The following is a 17,613-nucleotide window of genomic DNA, read 5'->3' on the forward strand; positions in this document are numbered from 1 at the left end:
TTTTTTGTAGACCTTAGGCCAGAATAAGGCTCTGTTTAATTTAGATTTATTTTATATCAAAAAGACATGGTAATTGAACTTTATACATGTATATAATTTTAAAATTTTTTAATGTTGTAAGCGAGCGGAAGTAACCTCAAAACAGCGACGACTCGGGTGACGGGTGTGAAATGCGTCAAAATTTAGGCAGGATTTAATGAATTCCAATCATAATTCAGAAAAGAAAACACCAGACACAAAGTCGAATCATGAAAACTATCGAAGTAAAGGTAAGATGTATATTTCTTGACACAACAATCACCCATATTGTCCTTCTATCTACGATTGACAGCCGGCTAAATAATTTATGCCAATGATTGCCAGTCCTCATTTTTTTTCTTTTGTAAACAAAATGATATTCTAGCGGAAAATGACTACTTTTGTAAACCACCTGTATGCCAGTTCTATTTTTGAAACAGCAGAGACAGCATACTGCTCTCTTACCCTCTCTCTAAAACACACAGACACTCGCTATTAGTAATCGGAGATCATTTTCATTTTAGATGATCTCACAAAGAAACAGAAGGTAGCAGCAATCAAAAAGACCTTAAAGTCAGACCCTGTAGATGTAGATCGCCTGCGTCAGCTAGCCATCAGTCGTGGAGGACTGATAAATGACGAGCTACGAAGACAGTGTTGGCCTAAGCTGCTAAATGTCAACATATATGGCATATCAAAGAAACCAGGTAAGGGCTGTCTGAATAATCAGTAGCAAGAATTCCTTTTGCACTTTTTTCATTTTTTGTTATTATAATTGTTATTATTTATTATTAAAATTATTTTTGATGCATTAACTATTGTGCAGGAGTCTGAAAAATATAAGTTGAAATAAAGGTAAACAGCAAAAAAAAAAAAAATAATAATAATAAATAAATAAATAAATAAAAAGAAAAGAAGGAAAGAAAAGAAAAAAGGAAGGAAAAGCTGTTTCTGCAAGATGTGGCTGCATATATGTATGTAAACAAATAGCTTATAAATCAACATTCTATTTCTAAGTCAGGCGTAGGCAGAGGGTGGGTGGAGAAAGGGAAGCTAGTGTTAGAAAAAAATGCCTTTTTGTCCGGAAAAGGTCCACTTTGAATCAAAAGTTGGTCAACTTTTGTGTCAAGTTGGTCTACAAAGGAGGTAAAAGGGTTAACTTTTTGAAGTTGGAGAATCCCCTATGAAATTGTTTCAACGTCAGTATAAACATGTAGTAGAAAACCAATACAAAAAAGGTTTCCATTAACTACAAGGTTGCTTGAATAATGAGAGAACAAAAAACAAGTAGATACTGGGTATATGAATACAGAATATATTCTGATAGAAGTAAAAGTTGAAGATACATTGTGTAGAGTCATTGTTATTGTTTGAACTTTTCAATTCTTAAACTATTTTGAAAACAATAAATTATAATTTTACCAGTGCGAGCTTTAAAAGAGATTTTTGAAGAAGAAATTTATGTTGGACAAAAGCTCTAATGGGTAGATAGGTTTAAGATTATGTGTAGGAATTGAAAAGTTAAAGGATTCTAGTCACGAAAAAATCAATTTCTCGAATTTTGAAGATTCAGCAATCAATCACCACCTTTAAAAATGTATAAAAAACAATCTGTTAGTAGAAGAAAAGTGTTTTAGTAAACCTCACCTCAATTTGCAAAAATGAAGCAACAGATTTGGGTCATGTGATATTGTGACGACAAAGACAATAAAAGTCTTTGAGACTCAGCTGAGCTGCATGCTGAATACAGACAGAGAAGTTTAGGAAAGTTGTGTTGAATGGAGTTGGGCAATTTTCTTTGTTGCTGTGGGATTCACCAAAAAAGCAACACTGGTTTACAATCTTCTTTCTTTGTCTGTGACGGTCTTCCGTGACTTATTTACTAACTGCGGTGACAATAGATATGATGCTTGAGATTATGGTCAACTCAAGTGGTTTAGATCATATCAAAAGCTGATAGTCTTTCAAATTAACTGTCATCAGTTGTATATTATGTATATTAGTATATTATGAAACTGGGAGATACCCACTTCTTTAAGTTTTAAATCTATGGTTTTTAGTATTGATTTAAATCTGCTACTTGAAAAATTGTATTATAACAGCGTGCTATAAATAATAATAATAATAATAATCTTTATTGAGCACTAAAAGGCATACATATTACATTTTACAGGCTCTCTACACTAGTCATAACAACTTAAGACATCTTCATAACATAAAGATCTACTTAACAAAAAATTTTGATTGGGTAATATGAGTACGGAATGAACTGGAGACACTTGGCTTGTCATTAATTTTTCAAAAAAATATGTCAGATAATTTGATACTGTCCTTGACAGAGTAAAGAATGAAAGATAATTTTAGACAAACATTGACAGGAGAAATATCCACAAGGAGTAAAGGGCTATTGTACCAACATCTTAATTTCATTTCAGAAAATCTCAAGGAGCACAGAGACTATAATCAAGTGGTTCTTGATGTTGCCCGTTCCTTGAAAAGATTCCCTCCAGGTAATTGTGCTAGTGAAGCTCTGATTCTCATCAGTCCCACCCAAAACAATAAGCATTATGTGCTGCATTGGTATTTAATTTAACCTCTCACAAAGTACATTCAACTTTTCTAGAGCTCCAAAGTTTTATTCATTTCAAATTGAATAAAATTAAGTTAATTTTAGTAGGCCTATTTTTCCATACCCATCATGCTTAGATCGGAGAGCAATAAGATAAGATCATTCCGCACCCATTTGTATTCAAAATGTCATAGAAACATAGTAGTGTTCATATATCCTCTTTTTTTTTTCATGAATGTCATAAATTAATGTATTCTAGGCATGAGAGACGAGCAAAGACTGGTGCTGCAGGACCAATTGATTGATGTAATTATGAGAGTTCTAGTCAAAAACCCAGAACTACATTACTACCAGGTTTGATTTTTTTCTTTGTTTATTTATCTATCAAGTCTACTTTTGAAAAGTTAATTTACATGTAGTAGAAAATCAATAATCATTGTGAAGGAAATAAAATGATCTGTGTAGATTCTCTGAGGTCACTTATTTGCCCTGCTCTAGTGGTTAAAATATGTGTGTTTCTATATTTTTGGTATATTTTTTCAGGGTTACCATGACATCTGTGTCACATTCCTCCTTATTGTCAGTGAAGACATTGCATTTGCTTTGGTTGATCAGTTGTCCACAAACCACCTCAGGTAAGAATTTAAAAAATAAGTCATTTTTTAGAATGAAAGGTATGGGTGGTGAATACTTTTAAGGTACTAATAAGGTGCATTTACATTCAGCTTTTGATAGCTTAACTTAGTATTATACTTTTTAGTTCACAAGACACCAACCATAACTGTAAGAATTCTGTTTACAAATAAAGTAGTTCTGTGGGAGAGTAATGATATCGGTGGCAAATACTTATGAGGCACTCATGAGGTGAAGTCACAGTCAACTTGTAAGGGTTTCATTTAGGACAAGGGTGGGGCTGTTCTGCCTCTTTTTGGTGGATTAACTCCTTACTTTTGAATTAATGGGTTTAGACAATTGCTGGATTTTGAATGAAATGATCAGACGTGAATTTTCAAAGGTGGTTTTTCCTCTTTTTTAAGCCTTCTATTGTCCCTTTTATGACTTAGATTAATTTATTGTTATAATTTTGATTTTTTTCACTTCAGAGATTTCATGGAAAAAACAATGGAGAAAACTACTAAAATATTAAGTTATTTGTATCCAATCCTTGGAAAGGCCAACCCTGAACTCAGAGAATTCATGGAGTTGTAAGTATATGACTCTGCCTAAATTGAGAATATTTTATGTAGAATTGTTTTTCTTAATTGGGCAGTATTTGTAGCAATTGACTGCTCCACTTAGCAAGATGCCAGATAGGTTTTTGAATAGTCTACTTTTGAGAACAGAGCTTACTCTTCAGACTGATTCATAAGTGTAATATGCTTTTAAGTTAATAACTTTTTGTAGTAATTTATAAAATACTGTTGTATATTGATGAAATTTCTAAAATTCCGAAATAATTTTTATTAATTATTTTGACAAATTGTATGTTGAGTGCTTACAGCACAAAATTGAACACAAAGTCAAGTTGTATTTTTCATTATTTCAGGGCAGAAACGGGCACAATATTTTGTTTAAGCTGGTTGATCACATGGTTTGGTCATGTGCTCAGTGATTTCCGCCATGTTGTCCGGTTATATGACTTTTTCTTAGCGTGCCATCCCATGATGCCTATATATGTGGCAGCTGCTGTAAGTCGTAGAGATAAACTAGATTTTAAATAATGGAAAAAAATACTTTTTGATTACAATGATACATTTCATTCACATATTTATTATGTCCAAAACAGTAAAGACACTAAAAAAAACTGAAAGTGGAGTATGGTATTACTTAAAAGCAGAGGGACAAAAAAAAACTGCTTTAGTCTCTGGTTGAAGTAATGCATTCGACTACACTTTGACACACAGCACATATTTTATTAATGTAGCAGCTCTTCTGTTTGTGATAAATCCTTTTCCTAATAATTCATGATATTGCTTCAGAGAAATAAAATGTAAATTATTTCCGCTGTGACAAACGCTTGATATTTTTTTCTTCCAGATTGTACTATATCGTCAAGAGGAGGTGCTACAATGTGAATGCGACATGGCCATGATACACAGTTTATTATCAAAAATACCTGATGGACTTCCCTATGAACAGCTTATTAGTAAGGCTGGCGACCTTTACCTTCAGTATCCCCCTGAAAAACTGGAACAGGAGGCTAACTTGCAGCTTAAGAAAAGGTGTGGACATATGCTTCGTATTTGATATTGTTTTTCACCTAACATTTAAATGTCGCATTTAATAATAAAGACAAGAATTTTTTAATTTATTGTTATTCCAAGCTGTCTTCTCCAGCTTAATGTATATAATTTTGATTAGGAAATTTCGATAATACTGAGATTTGCATAAGTCAGTTATTTAAAATCAGTTTCATGTATTATCTTCTATTGTTCACATATTTTGAAAAAAAAATTGATGTTGTTTTACGTATGTTAATATGTAATCACAGTTTGCATGTGTGTCTTAAGATTTAGCTGTGAATATTGTGTATTTTGTCACTAACTAAAGTGCATGTTTGTTTGATGCCTGATTGTTTTTTACAAGAAAAAAATATTTTGCTAATATTCTGTATTGTAAAAAACAAATGGTTTTTTATTTAGAACTTTTTTGTTATAATTTGTTTGAACTACTTAACAAATCGACTTCATCATACTTTGATTGTGCTATTAATGCATTGTACAGTAATAGTAAATTCCTTTTTGCTGCATTGCAACATATTGTGGCTTTATTGCAACCACGAAATATTCAACCAATTTTCAACAGCTTATATTATTAACTGCATTTCTCAAATTTGTGTAATTCCTTAATATGTGAGCCCCAAAAAGTGAATAGCATTCAAGTCAAAATTTTTTATTTATTTTATATCAAAAACTATTGAAATTCTTATTTATTATATTTGTAATAAATGAAAAGTTTGAATTTCGAAATAATTGTTTTAACAAGTGAGGTGCTGGAAATTTGAGTTATATCACCTGATTAACTAACTCACTGTCTACCACCTTTTTCCTGTGCTCCCCAGTGGTTTATATGTTGCTAGATTAGATTCTACTGTATCACATACAGCTGGGATTTGAAAAATCCCTCAGTGGATTACAATATTGCCTCTGCTTATATACACTGTACAGCAAGTAGCTGCATTCCAATGCTAGACCCCCTTTATGCTATAACATTAAAAATGGCTAACTTAAAAATTAAGGGGAGGGGGGGATGATAGGAGAGGTCTGATAGCTGGTCTTAATACTGTTATATTTCATAATTAGTTGGTTACTGTAGAATTTGCTTCTGCATGTGGTTGTGGCTTAATGCATGATTTTCCCCTTTTCCCTTTTTTTCCAGTCAATCAATAACTAATTACAAGAAATTAAAACTTTCATCTCGTAGCCAAGAGCCAGATTCAGTGCTGAGAGCAAGGCGGAGACAGAAGTTAAAAGAGCAACAGGAACGCCGCCTGGTGGTGATGAATCGACAGGAGCATGGCAGTCGATTGGTGAAAGTAACAGTTTGGGCCCTAACGGCTGCCGTTGGAGTTGCAGCCTATGCGGTCATGTACGCAGCTACTGACTTAAATCATTGGTGGTACGGGCACTGATGCAAGTTAACTAAATTGATTTATTAGTTAATTTTATTTATTTTGTATAAGGCCACTTATAAGGATGTCATACAAACAGGATGGAATTTAATCTTTTGCAAAGGGCATTGTGCATTATTTCAATCACGAAAACAAGTTACATGAAAGAAATAAAAAATGGAATTATATCTTTCCAAGACTGCTTTCCTGTTGTTTCAATTGGATTAAAGTTTCAAAAAGAGATGATATTTACATGTCCTTTTTGCTGGCTTTTCATATAACTGGCTTAGATTTTATGTGGTGGTAGAGATGAGAAATTAAAACGTTGGGGAATTCGAGGCTCTGGTTTAGAACTACTCATGCATTGCATTTAAAGAATGAAAATAAGAAAGATAGTCTAATCAGTTAAGAAGAACAACTTAGACCTGTTATCCTTCCATACAAAATATTACTATGAATACTCAATTAGATGTTGTATAATTATGGAAAACATACTGGATGAGAACTTCAATTGTTTACCTTTATGTGTTTTGTGACTTGTGTCTTTGAAATTCTTGTGATTTTAGATGTAACTTACAATACATTTCAATAGATAGTAATTGATTGAAGTCTACTTTGTGTAAAATTTGTATTGATTTAATTAACAGCTAAGCAAAAGTTGACAACAGTGCGTGATATGTGTAGTATTTTACCTGTGAATTATTTTAACTGCCTTATGATTCTGGCAATCATCTGCATATTCAGTTCTAAATTAATGTTTTCTAGTTGTTTTGTGAGTGAATGCATGTTATTTTTTCCTTTTTTTAATGGGTCCTAGGCTCTGAGCCACTCAATCATGGGTTATTAGTCCCTTTATGTCAGTAGGTGTTGATCAGATACATATGTAAAAGTGGTCACATAATTTTCATCACAAAAAAAGTTCAGATTTACTAGTTTTAAGAATGAGCTACATGTAATTTTGACTTGGAGACTAAATGATCAGAGTTACCATCCACAATCTTCATGGACCTTCATGAAAATGTTAAAGTGTTGTAAGCGCAAGTCTCATTGATATGTGTCATATCTAACTTGAGAATAGCATTCTCTTTTCATCTTACCTTTGGACCATATAAAACATTTTCATACTAGTAGTGTTATTTAAACGGACATTTTAGGTCTTAAACTATTTTGACATGCATTAAGTTGTAGTTCAAAATGTAGAAATCAGTCAGTTTGAAACTAACAGAGCTCATTACCGATTACACGTTCCTTATATTAATTTTGTTGGTTACCTTTGTTACAATTTTAAAAACTTGGCAAGTGTTCCTTATTCTTGAACAACGTTTTAAGTTTTGTAACGGTTTCAGGAAAGATGCCATATGATCCTATGATAAAAAGATATTCCACTTCCATACATGTATATCTTTACCGAATAAGTTATTGAAATTGGTAATAAATAATTATTATCTAAATCTGTCTTTGGGTAATAACTGGTATATAACTGTTCAAATGTGCCTTTAATTAATTTTGATTTAATTCTTGAAACATTCAAACTAAACCTACAGGGTGTGAAATCATTTTAATAATTGGATTGTCATTATCTACAATAGACAAATTCTCAATTGTTAAAGAAATTTGCAGAGTACAATTAATAGCTGATTCATCAGGTCCGTAATGTGCTTTAAGGCAGCGACACCTCGCATTCATACACTGTTTGAGGTGTCTGTCATAAACTTCCACTTGGGCCTGTCTTGTTTAAATGGCTGTCATCAATCCTAGCCAGATAAACTCGTAATATACTTTTACCTAGAGGAGAAGACGTTTAAACCTTTCCTCAAACTTAAGATGTGGTAAAACTGAAAATTAAACAATAATTTTAGTGAATATAGTGCATCATCACAAGCTTTATACTTAAAACAAAAGCAGTGTGAAGCAATGCAAATCTCACGAATTCATATCCCACATTGGGCTAAGTATTTTATTTCGCGGCAAGCTGCAATATTATCACAGAGGACAGCTAGATTGAAAGAAAATGGAAACAAAAATCGTGTCGTCGTTGGCAGTGAAACTAGGAATACGGTCCCCGAATATAGTAAGGTAAGTTTCTGGGGCACGCCGCACGTTACACTATGAATGTGATGACCACAATTATGTCAAATAAAAACCACCGCTGGCACAGGTAGCATTTATCATCAGTATTCTAAGACTAAATTTCGTCCACGCACTTGATTAACTAATTCAGTGAATATAAACTCATATAGGTAACTGTTCTTACTGTGATTAGAAGCACAGTCAAGTTCCTGTTTACAGTATCAAGAAGTGCAGGTATATAGTATTTGGTTTTGTTCATGCTGATTATCCAACCGCCTTGCATTCTTCTTTGTGTTCCCGCCCCCCCCCCCCCCTTCATACACACAAAATTTATAATAATAATAATAATATAACTGCTTTATATCACTTTTGAATTAATGTTTACTTAAAAACTTAATGTTTATTATACATTACTTATATATTTGAGTGCATATTTTAGTAATATTAAAAAGCGATTGAAATGGGGAAAGTCAAAATAGAATCGAAATATAACACAAAACTGATTTTGCATTTCCAGGAAAGCTGAAGAATATGTTCGCCTGTTGGATATCCGTGGTGGATCAAGCACCTTATCTGCCCTGGCACTAACTGGCTCCTGTATATCCGTCATCTGTATAGATCTTGCAGCAAGAACAATGGGAGCCACCAATGATAAAGTAAGGAATCACGATTACTGTATAAGCTTACTGTTAGTTAATTTTTATAGCCAAATTAAAATTCTGAACAAAGACAAAGATGAATCAGACAAAAATGTGTTATATTTCATTTGAATTCGGATATGATTAGCATTTTGCTAAAATTAACTCACTTACTAGTAGATTGAGACATAATGAATTCACATTGAGATTAAATTTTTTTACATTTGTTTAAACATTTTGTAGCATGGCTTATTTTCAGCTTTGGCATCTTTCATATTTGTCAGAAACATTTTAAATCTATTTTAATCAATTAAAAGGACACAAAAGAGGATTTTCGCGCCAAAATTGATTTATCCTGATTTATCCCGAGGTTAACACTACTTTTCCGCGATTTACCAACCTTTAATCTATCATTCCCGGCACTCGCCATCGCTCTGTAACATTTTTGGAAAATACAATAAAAAGAAAACCTCCGCTTAAGCGGAGGTTTACCAACAACCACCTCCATTTTCATAATTGAGCTCTCTAGACTTCCGGATCTCGCGAGATTCTCGTATTGCGACCTAGTTAAAACCAGTTCAAGCTGCCGGGAAAGGACAACGTGAAACAGGAGGCTCAGTTATGCTGGGAGTCCTTCGAAGAAGCGAAGACAGATAACAAAAAGAAAAAAGAAACAGCTTTACAAAAAACATGCGTAAAACAGTGTATCAGCAAATGTACGACAGGCAAACAATAAACACCGGCGAGGAAGAAGGCAGATGAAAACCTGCTTGGGTGGCCATGGATACGAAGAATGGCCTGGCCGCGAAGTATTTACTGGATTTGTGAGTACCATTTACAATAATCTTTGAGATAAGACACCAGTGAAAATATTTATTAAGCACAGAGATTTATGTTTATTTACGTGTGTTCGTTGTATTTCTTAACGATTGTCAGGCTCGTCTGTCAAAATATGCCATGAAATTGTAACTAATCGATATGAGTGGTATCGATAACAGGAATTACAAGTGTTGCTCATATGTCGACTCTGACAGGGTTTGGGTAAGTTTATACAGCAAAGAAAGTTTGGAAATGGACATGGTGGGAGATACTGGTTTCATTACATGTACATTACCATGGCCGGGGCGAATTGTTGACCTACCGAGGGCACATTTCTTGTGCCTCTTACATCTGGGCATACAAAACACAGTAATTAAGACGTATGACCAAGATGCTATTTCTTTAGGCATCTTAATCCCAAAATGAATGTGCAGAAGCTGTTATTGTATATAAGTTTAACTCAGTTTTAAATGGCATGTCAACTATAATTGAAAATATCTTTGAATAGTATTTTGATTTTATATTCTAAAGGCAATTAAGTTTCCTTTTTACATTAAAAATAAATAAATAAATCAGAAAGGGGATATTGCATGTTTATGTTTAGTACATCTGTAAATGGATAAATAGTCCAGAGTAATAATTTAGATCATACAATTTCAACTTTAGAGTCCAACTAGTATTTTGGAGATTAAACCAATATGAAGTGATCAAGAAACTTCAAAATTAAGTTGTAGTTAATACTAGTGCAGTTGAAGATGACAGTCTAGATAATTTAAGGTGATCATATTGAGAAAATTGGCATTTATACTTATTTCAGGTGAATTTTATACTTATTTCAGTTATGTTTTTACATGATTTTTCTCAAACTTGATTATCTTTCTTTTATGTACTGTTGCTTTTTTTGGTTGCAGTATCAAGGTAACTTTTTCCTATGGGATGCCTGAACTGGAAGAAGTGCAGATGGAATAAGAGGAAGATGCTGAAGAAGAGGGAATTAAAGGATCCTGATGATCCAACATGGGACTAAAACATGTCTTTAGAGTAAGCAGAATTTTAATAAGCTGATATTCACTCATCATATATTAGGCATTATAGGTGCATGATTTCTCTTTTATCAATTTTTTTTCCAAATTGGCAACACATAATGTAAACATAATGCAAGACTCTATTTCTTCCATCAACTGAAACGAGCTAAGCTTTACCAAAGTATTGTGCACTCAATTCTTGAATATGCCTGCCCTGTGTGGCATCCAGGACTAACTATAGAGCAATGCAAACTCTTAGAGACTGACCAAACTCGTGCTTTGAAGATTATTTTCCCTGACCTACACTATGATGAAACCCTGAACTTGGCAAATATGTGTACTTTATATAAATGAAGAGATCTGTTCAAAACTTTCTTTTACAAAATAACTGAATTCTCTGACAAACTAAATCACATCTTTATTGAGCAATCCAATCGTCTTTTAAGATCAAACAATAGTAACAAAGTGCCACAATTTAAGACCAACAGATTCCGATGCTCTTTTATTCCATATGCACTTTTAAATTTCCAATAGAATTATGTTGTCTTTTTTCCTAAGTATAATGATTTTAAAGTTCAATTAGCAGTCTTTTAACTCAGTTTTATTCAAGCAAATATTCACTTTATTTTCATTATAATTTTCTTAACACTATGTACAACTTCAACCCACTGAGTTGCAATCTTAATAAATTATTATTATTATTGTTATTTTGATTTGCTTTTTTAGACAACTGCCAGTATGATGTCCTGAAGAAGAGTTTTTTACATGGAAGAGGAACTCCATGGCTCTCCACCAAAAAAAGAGGAACTTTTCTTGAGGGTCCAAATCGGGGACAAGTTGGATAGTGAGAGACTTTTCCTGACTTTCGAGTGCTGCTTACAGGATATATTCAATGAACTCATCTTGCCAATGTGACAAAGCATAATCTGCTGACTTCAAACCATCTAGCACTGACATGTATGCTATAATGCAGACAGATTGGAAATCAAGGTGGTCTTTCCTCCCAAAACTAAGTCATATGCCTGATATTGAGAATAAACCATTTTGGTCCAGCATTTACTTCTTAAATCTAGATGACATCAAATGTATTATGGAATATGGTACTGGTGGCATATTGTGACTTCAACTTGATTTTAAACCAGTGTGTTGTCAGATTTTGTAAGATCACCAGTTGCAGTTTTGTGACTTTGTTCCAGCATAAAATTCTGTATTTGGCAAGTGACTGTATGTCATTTCTTTTAAGACCTACAAAAATGGTTTGAGTGAACACTTGTGCCTGTATTCAATTCTCCACAAAGCCATTATTTAGAATTCATGCAGGGAAGCATGCCTGTATTTTTTAAAGAAATATTTATACCTTTCTATTTATTCCCTGCACATCTTGGAAAAGTATGTGTGAATATCTTCTGATGAAACAATTTATGTTTGTGTAAGTGGGGTTAGTCCTTTCTCATGACACATCCCTTTGCATGGAGATTTTTGTGTCAGCTCACATAAGTCAATACACTGACAGAGAGGGGGATAATTTGTTGATCTGCAATCCTCATGGGTCTGCATGTACATCAGACTCTTAACATGATAGCCCGGCTGTTAAAGTCTCTCTCAAAAATGTTACCATACTATAGTGTACTGCACAATGTGAAAGTTTGTGAATGCTTGAATGGAAGGCTTTTTTATGAAGCAAGCATTAATAAGTACGAAAATAATTATGCATTCTAGCTTACAAAATCTGTGTATGTCTTATTCATTACATGTGACAGGTAATAATAAAATTGATTTGGCCAAATTCCAAACTTATGTAGCAAACTTTATTCTTGTATTTTTGCCAAATATTTGAAATATAAATAAAAGATGTTTCAATATTTAAACTTTTATTTCATTCATAATCTCTACCCAGTTAATGTTACATTGATACTGCAGCTTATGCTTTGTACATAACAATATGTTAATAATAATAATAACAGTTGGATAGTACATGTTGTTAATTTACTAAAGGCCTAGTTCTTAGAAAAACATGTTCGACATTAAAATATATTCTAAAAAAGTTTTCAAGAATTGCATGAGAATTGAATCTTTGGATGTATTTGGCAAAATTCTTAAATTATTGAAGAGTTGACAATGCCCAGAAAATAAAAGTCCTTGATGCTCTCTATGATCTCAGTCTTGGCACTTAAAATACGTGGGCATTATAATATAAAACTGTTCACTCAGTTTTGGTAAAAGGTGGTGGATTATGTGGTCATTAGTGCACATTTTTTGTAGCAGTCTTTTGCACAACTTGTCACCCCGACATTGAAGTGAAGCAGTATTGTAAGATTGGAGTGCTTCCTGGTGTGAGTTTTCCAGATATAACTTGAGGCACTGTAATAGTAAAATTACATAAAATGGTTATAAAGAAAAAATGTATTGATATTATCATAACAGCACAATTCTTTAACAAAAATCAACAAATTAGAGGGCATGATCACTACATGATAACCAGCTTATTATAAAGAAGCAAGTCTGATTATGGCAAAAAAAAATTAAATTTAAATATCTGCAGCTGCATTAAATCATAAAGGCCACAAGAAGAAATAACATAATCACACATGGTTTCAAAGAACTGATGTAAAAAAATCACACTAATATTCCCCACTTGGAATTAGAATTTTAATTGACTAGCTAATTTACTACAGTAAAGTGCTAAACCGTACCAAATGGCACTGTTCACCCTCTAAAATACCAAAGTTTTAAACAGGCCCAGGACCCCACGCCAACTAGGGGGGGTCGGCTTTGCATCCGCGGACCCCCCCCCCCCCCCCCCTTTCAAATAATCCTGGATCCGCCCATGTTATACTGCTAAAATTATTAACATACCTGATCTCTTCACTCGTGCTTGAAGGGGTGTATCACCCAATTCCTCCTCTGAAAGGCTAAAAAATCATTCCTTATAATCATATTCATTGACAATATTATTAAATTTACAAATAAGCTAACGTAGTTACGTGCCGTACAAAGAACACCCTCTAACCCCACTAGTACTCGAGTTACATTGTATATCTCATGGGATTCCCCTGCGAGAATATGGTGTGAGGTTAGTCTGTAAGTACTGGTAGATGACCACATTGAGCAGAAAAGGGTATTCCTCCTGCTTTACAGAACTATACACCTCAGGGGTAAAGTGCACTATCTCGCTTCATATAACTAGTATAGTACGTACCCAGTGCGAGTGATTTGGCTGCGAGTGCGTTACCCGAGGAAACGTTAATTATTAGCAGTTATCTACGCTTTTTAACTTCCTCTGCCAGACATTTTGATTTCCACTGCCATCTTCCCATTTTAAAGTACTTTTGGTAAGTATAACTCGCTCACCTGCAAAGATTCGGTGAGCAATTCCTCTTCTCCTTCACGTCCACGCTCACCTTCGAAACGACATGCTGTCTGCATTGTTTACATCTCGTATCTGAGTCGAGAAGCCGCGTTATTTCAAACTGTGTCAAGATGGCTGACACCCGGGGTTCGAAAGTGGACGGTGAATATGATTCTTTTTTTCGATATTGATTAAGGCCATTTACCTGCCATTTTATGCTTTACCCATAGCAATTGTTCTCAGATAAGTTAAAAAAGAAGCAATCCATGCACTAAAAAGGCGTTTTTAATCCTATTTTTTGTCCCTTTAATATGCTACCATTCATTGAAAACCCTGCAGGTTTTCTTAACCAAGTTTAAAGTGACTTTATTAAAATCAAACTTTCACAGTTAAATATTTATCTTTTAAATTTGTGAAGAAACTTGCTGCCAAGTTTGCAGGAGTGAACAAGAAAGCCTATACCACTGGATACAAGACTCTAGAACACATGTTAGATCTGCAGCCACACATTTCAATACACAGTCTGGCTGTGCAGTTTGGTTGTACTAATGCTACTGCCCTGGCTAGACAGGTGCTTCAAAGGTAAGTGTATATGTGCATGCTTAAGAGAGCCTAGATAGTTACTGTCATAATAATAATAATAATATTTAATAAAAATAGTAGAAACATTAACTGTTCGCATTCTTTTTTTATTTCAGTGCACGTAATAAAGATAATAGCTGTAATTCTTTTGCTACGTCTTCTCATTATCATTATTACCCTGGGGTAACGCTAACACTCGCCAATTTAGCCAAATGCTAAAACTGACTTAAATGGGCTAAAGAAAAAGGGCTTGATTTGACATGTTTTAGCCAAATTTTAACAATTTTGATAACAAATTGACAAAAATGTGGTGATTTGGCTAAGTGAAAAAAATTGCTAGCACTACCCCAGTTACCTACTTGTAGTATCATTGGTGTGAAATTCTTTTTAAGTCACAACAGATTACTACATGCAGTCCATAATTCACAGAATTATAGCAATGTGTATTACACCACAGGTATTCCTTAGAATTCAGTGAGAAGTTGACTGCTGCCCAGAAAGAAGACATGGACTTTACCAGACCAGTTTTCCAGGCCGCTGCTTTATCAGCAGCATGCAGGTGTGGAAAAGTTTTAATCATTCTGTGTGGGAGGGTCACTACTCAGGGTCTCTTCTGAAGACTGAAAATGTTTTTGCCCCCACCCCCCTGAAAGTTACCAGTGTCCCATGTTAAGCCTTAAAGGGATAACAACTCTTCATATGAAATCTATATTTCACAACAAAAAACATTGTAAACAACTCATAGAAATATAATATATCCTATTTTACCCCGTGCATGATACATATAATGTTACGTCCACTTTGATTTGATTACTTTAAAATGCAAAAAAATATATTAATGTTATCACTTCCCTTTGAATGTAGCATGTACTGGTATCATGCTTGTTTTTGATTCTAGGCAATTAAAAACTAAACTAGACAGAAGCAAGCTTATGGAAGTGTCAGGAGTAAAAAAAGTAGAATTTGACCAGCTTCAGACGGAGATGTCCAAATATGCTAATGTGATACAAGGTAAACTTTTTAAATGTATCTTAATGTGCTCTCAGAGTTCAAGTGGTTAAAGTATTTACATCAATGTATTGATATATTGGTGCCAAGTATAGTTGTTTCACTATTAAAAAAACAAACAAAAAAATATATAATACATGTACATAGTAAAACAATACATCTGTGTTATTTAGCATTAAAAACATTAATTTTTTTCATTGACCAAAAATGCACATTGTCAGATATATGTACTGGAAGTGAATAGATAACTGCACACAGATATGATTTATTGAGATGAATGCCAATGATATTAAGCCAACATAATATATATTTTTGTAGCTGATCAAAAAGCACCAAAGGGGAAGAGGAATCGGTCTTTTATAGAAGAACTAGGTCTGTCTTTTCAAGGTAATGTTAAACGTGTTAAATTTATTTACTGTAATTACAGATGGCAAATATCGATTAAGTACCCTAAGCAAAAATTGGATTTTGTCATCACAGTTTAATTTAAAACACAGCCAAAAGGCTTAATTGCTAAAGTATTATTTCAATAAAAGTTCGTCCAACAACAACAAGAAATGGGAAGGAGGGGAGGGGGGATCAGTCATTCAAATCATTTTTTATTTGGTAGTATGACCATGTAGGTTTGTTAGAATACTGTTCTACATTTTGTTCTTGTTTGAATGCCACTTCAGATGTTTTCTGCAGTGTTAACATGATACATTCTATACTTATGGGAAGAAAGCAGGTGCTCAGTTGCAATACCCCTACATAGTTTATTGAACTATTGGCAATTATACTCATCAGGTTGACCACTTGATAAGAGATATTTGATAGTGGTGGTGGGGCAGTCCATTCTCCACGGGAGGGGGGAGAGCACTGTCTTTCAAAGCTGCCCCTTTCTTCCTTTTCTCCCCCCCCCAAAAAAAAAAACAGAATGACAAGTCAAGTGAGACAAGGAAGTTTTTCTATACTTGAATCCTACATAAGGTCACGGGAACCATCAGGACTAGTTGAATTCAGTAGTCCCAGATATCAGGACAGATCGATCTAAAAATCTATAGAAATGGGGTGTAAGACATGCTTGTGGGACTACTTTTACAATCTATTTAACTGTCTTCTGCGTAATTTTTATGTATCTCATATTATTCCATCTCATTTAAACTGATTTATTTTATTCAATTTTTCATTCATCTTTTTAAGGTGGTTATATAAATAAATAAATAATCTATTGATTTATACTTATCTAGTAAGCGAGGCAACTTTTTTTACATCCTTGCCCTCCACCCCCACCTCCCCACAAGAGCATCAATATGATAAGCCTTTGTGATTACTCCAGCACCAGAAAGAACAGAGCTTTAATAGATTTGCCTTTCTTCCAGATGATGATTTTGTCTCAGATGCTAAAGTTACAAAGGTAGAAGAGGCTAAAGAAGCTGATGACAGTGACTATGAAGAATGGAAGAGGAGGATTTTGGAGGAAGCAGACAAAGCTCTTGGAAATAGCTAAAGCCATTTTTTCCATGGAAATTATAACAAGATTTAAATGAAGAGTAGACATAAGAATGGGACATTATTATAAATGATGGTGCTTGGGAAATAAGTTAATGAAAGATTTCCCCAAAAACTTAATAAGTTTTCTTCTTTTTTATAATTATTTGATATTAAAAACTTGAATAAAGAAATTTTACAGAAATTGCTGAAAAGTTTTTGTGGATTGTAAACATGCTTTATTAACATTTTAGTGATAGCAGTTATATCAAAGTAGCACAACCATATTTCTGAGGTGCTGTTGTCATAGAGTACAAATTTGTTGTGATTGAGACAACACAAATACATAACATTGACGAATTACAAACAAGTTAAGTGATATACTAGGAGCAATGTACATATTTACTTGGCAAATAACCAATTATTCAGGTTGCAAAAATTTATTTATTGTGTGA

General features: G+C 33.7%; 2 protein-coding genes and 1 long non-coding RNA gene across 4 annotated transcripts; 2 read left to right on the forward strand and 1 right to left on the reverse strand.

Moving 5' to 3' along the window:
* The first annotated feature begins 86 nt into the window (after positions 1 to 86).
* On the forward strand, positions 87 to 7,648 carry LOC106162796 (TBC1 domain family member 20). Of its 2 annotated transcripts, none has more exons than XM_013540215.3 (9): positions 87 to 269; positions 543 to 725; positions 2,454 to 2,528; positions 2,847 to 2,941; positions 3,131 to 3,222; positions 3,691 to 3,792; positions 4,134 to 4,275; positions 4,625 to 4,809; positions 5,966 to 7,648. In XM_013540215.3, exons 1-9 carry the CDS (start codon positions 197 to 199, stop codon positions 6,216 to 6,218), a joined length of 1,200 nt encoding a protein of 399 aa, XP_013395669.2. In that variant the 5' UTR covers positions 87 to 196; the 3' UTR covers positions 6,219 to 7,648. The 2 variants fall into 2 exon arrangements, with proteins under 2 accessions (XP_013395669.2, XP_013395671.2); XM_013540217.3 differs by having other exon boundaries at positions 6,011 to 7,648.
* Positions 7,649 to 7,982: 334 nt separating this feature from the next.
* Positions 7,983 to 17,363, forward strand: LOC106173133 (origin recognition complex subunit 6-like). Its single transcript, XM_087011652.1, has 7 exons — positions 7,983 to 8,273; positions 8,785 to 8,923; positions 14,517 to 14,680; positions 15,138 to 15,239; positions 15,579 to 15,691; positions 16,007 to 16,075; positions 17,050 to 17,363. Exons 1-7 carry the CDS (start codon positions 8,209 to 8,211, stop codon positions 17,175 to 17,177), a joined length of 780 nt encoding a protein of 259 aa, XP_086867778.1. The 5' UTR covers positions 7,983 to 8,208; the 3' UTR covers positions 17,178 to 17,363.
* Positions 12,604 to 14,428, reverse strand: LOC147762270 (uncharacterized). Its single transcript, XR_015334010.1, has 3 exons — positions 14,101 to 14,428; positions 13,606 to 13,661; positions 12,604 to 13,110 (listed from the first exon to the last, which is right to left on the reverse strand). It is a non-coding gene; the product is annotated as an uncharacterized LOC147762270 (long non-coding RNA).
* Positions 17,364 to 17,613: the final 250 nt, after the last annotated feature.

Source organism: Lingula anatina, chromosome 4 (genome assembly GCF_051362555.1).
Source record: "Lingula anatina isolate TDL-2025a chromosome 4, LinAna3.0, whole genome shotgun sequence".
Classification (NCBI taxonomy): Eukaryota; Metazoa; Brachiopoda; class Lingulata; order Lingulida; family Lingulidae; genus Lingula; species Lingula anatina.

Coding starts and splice junctions, on each gene's coding strand:
- LOC106162796 (XM_013540215.3), top strand. CDS start 197: ATGAATTCCAATCATAATTCAGAAAAGAAAACACCAGACACAAAGTCG. Junction 726..2,453: donor TGGCATATCAAAGAAACCAG/GTAAGGGCTGTC, acceptor ATTTCATTTCAG/AAAATCTCAAGGAGCACAGA. Junction 3,223..3,690: donor TTGTCCACAAACCACCTCAG/GTAAGAATTTAA, acceptor TTTTCACTTCAG/AGATTTCATGGAAAAAACAA.
- LOC106173133 (XM_087011652.1), top strand. CDS start 8,209: ATGGAAACAAAAATCGTGTCGTCGTTGGCAGTGAAACTAGGAATACGG. Junction 8,274..8,784: donor CGGTCCCCGAATATAGTAAG/GTAAGTTTCTGG, acceptor TTGCATTTCCAG/GAAAGCTGAAGAATATGTTC. Junction 16,076..17,049: donor ACTAGGTCTGTCTTTTCAAG/GTAATGTTAAAC, acceptor CCTTTCTTCCAG/ATGATGATTTTGTCTCAGAT.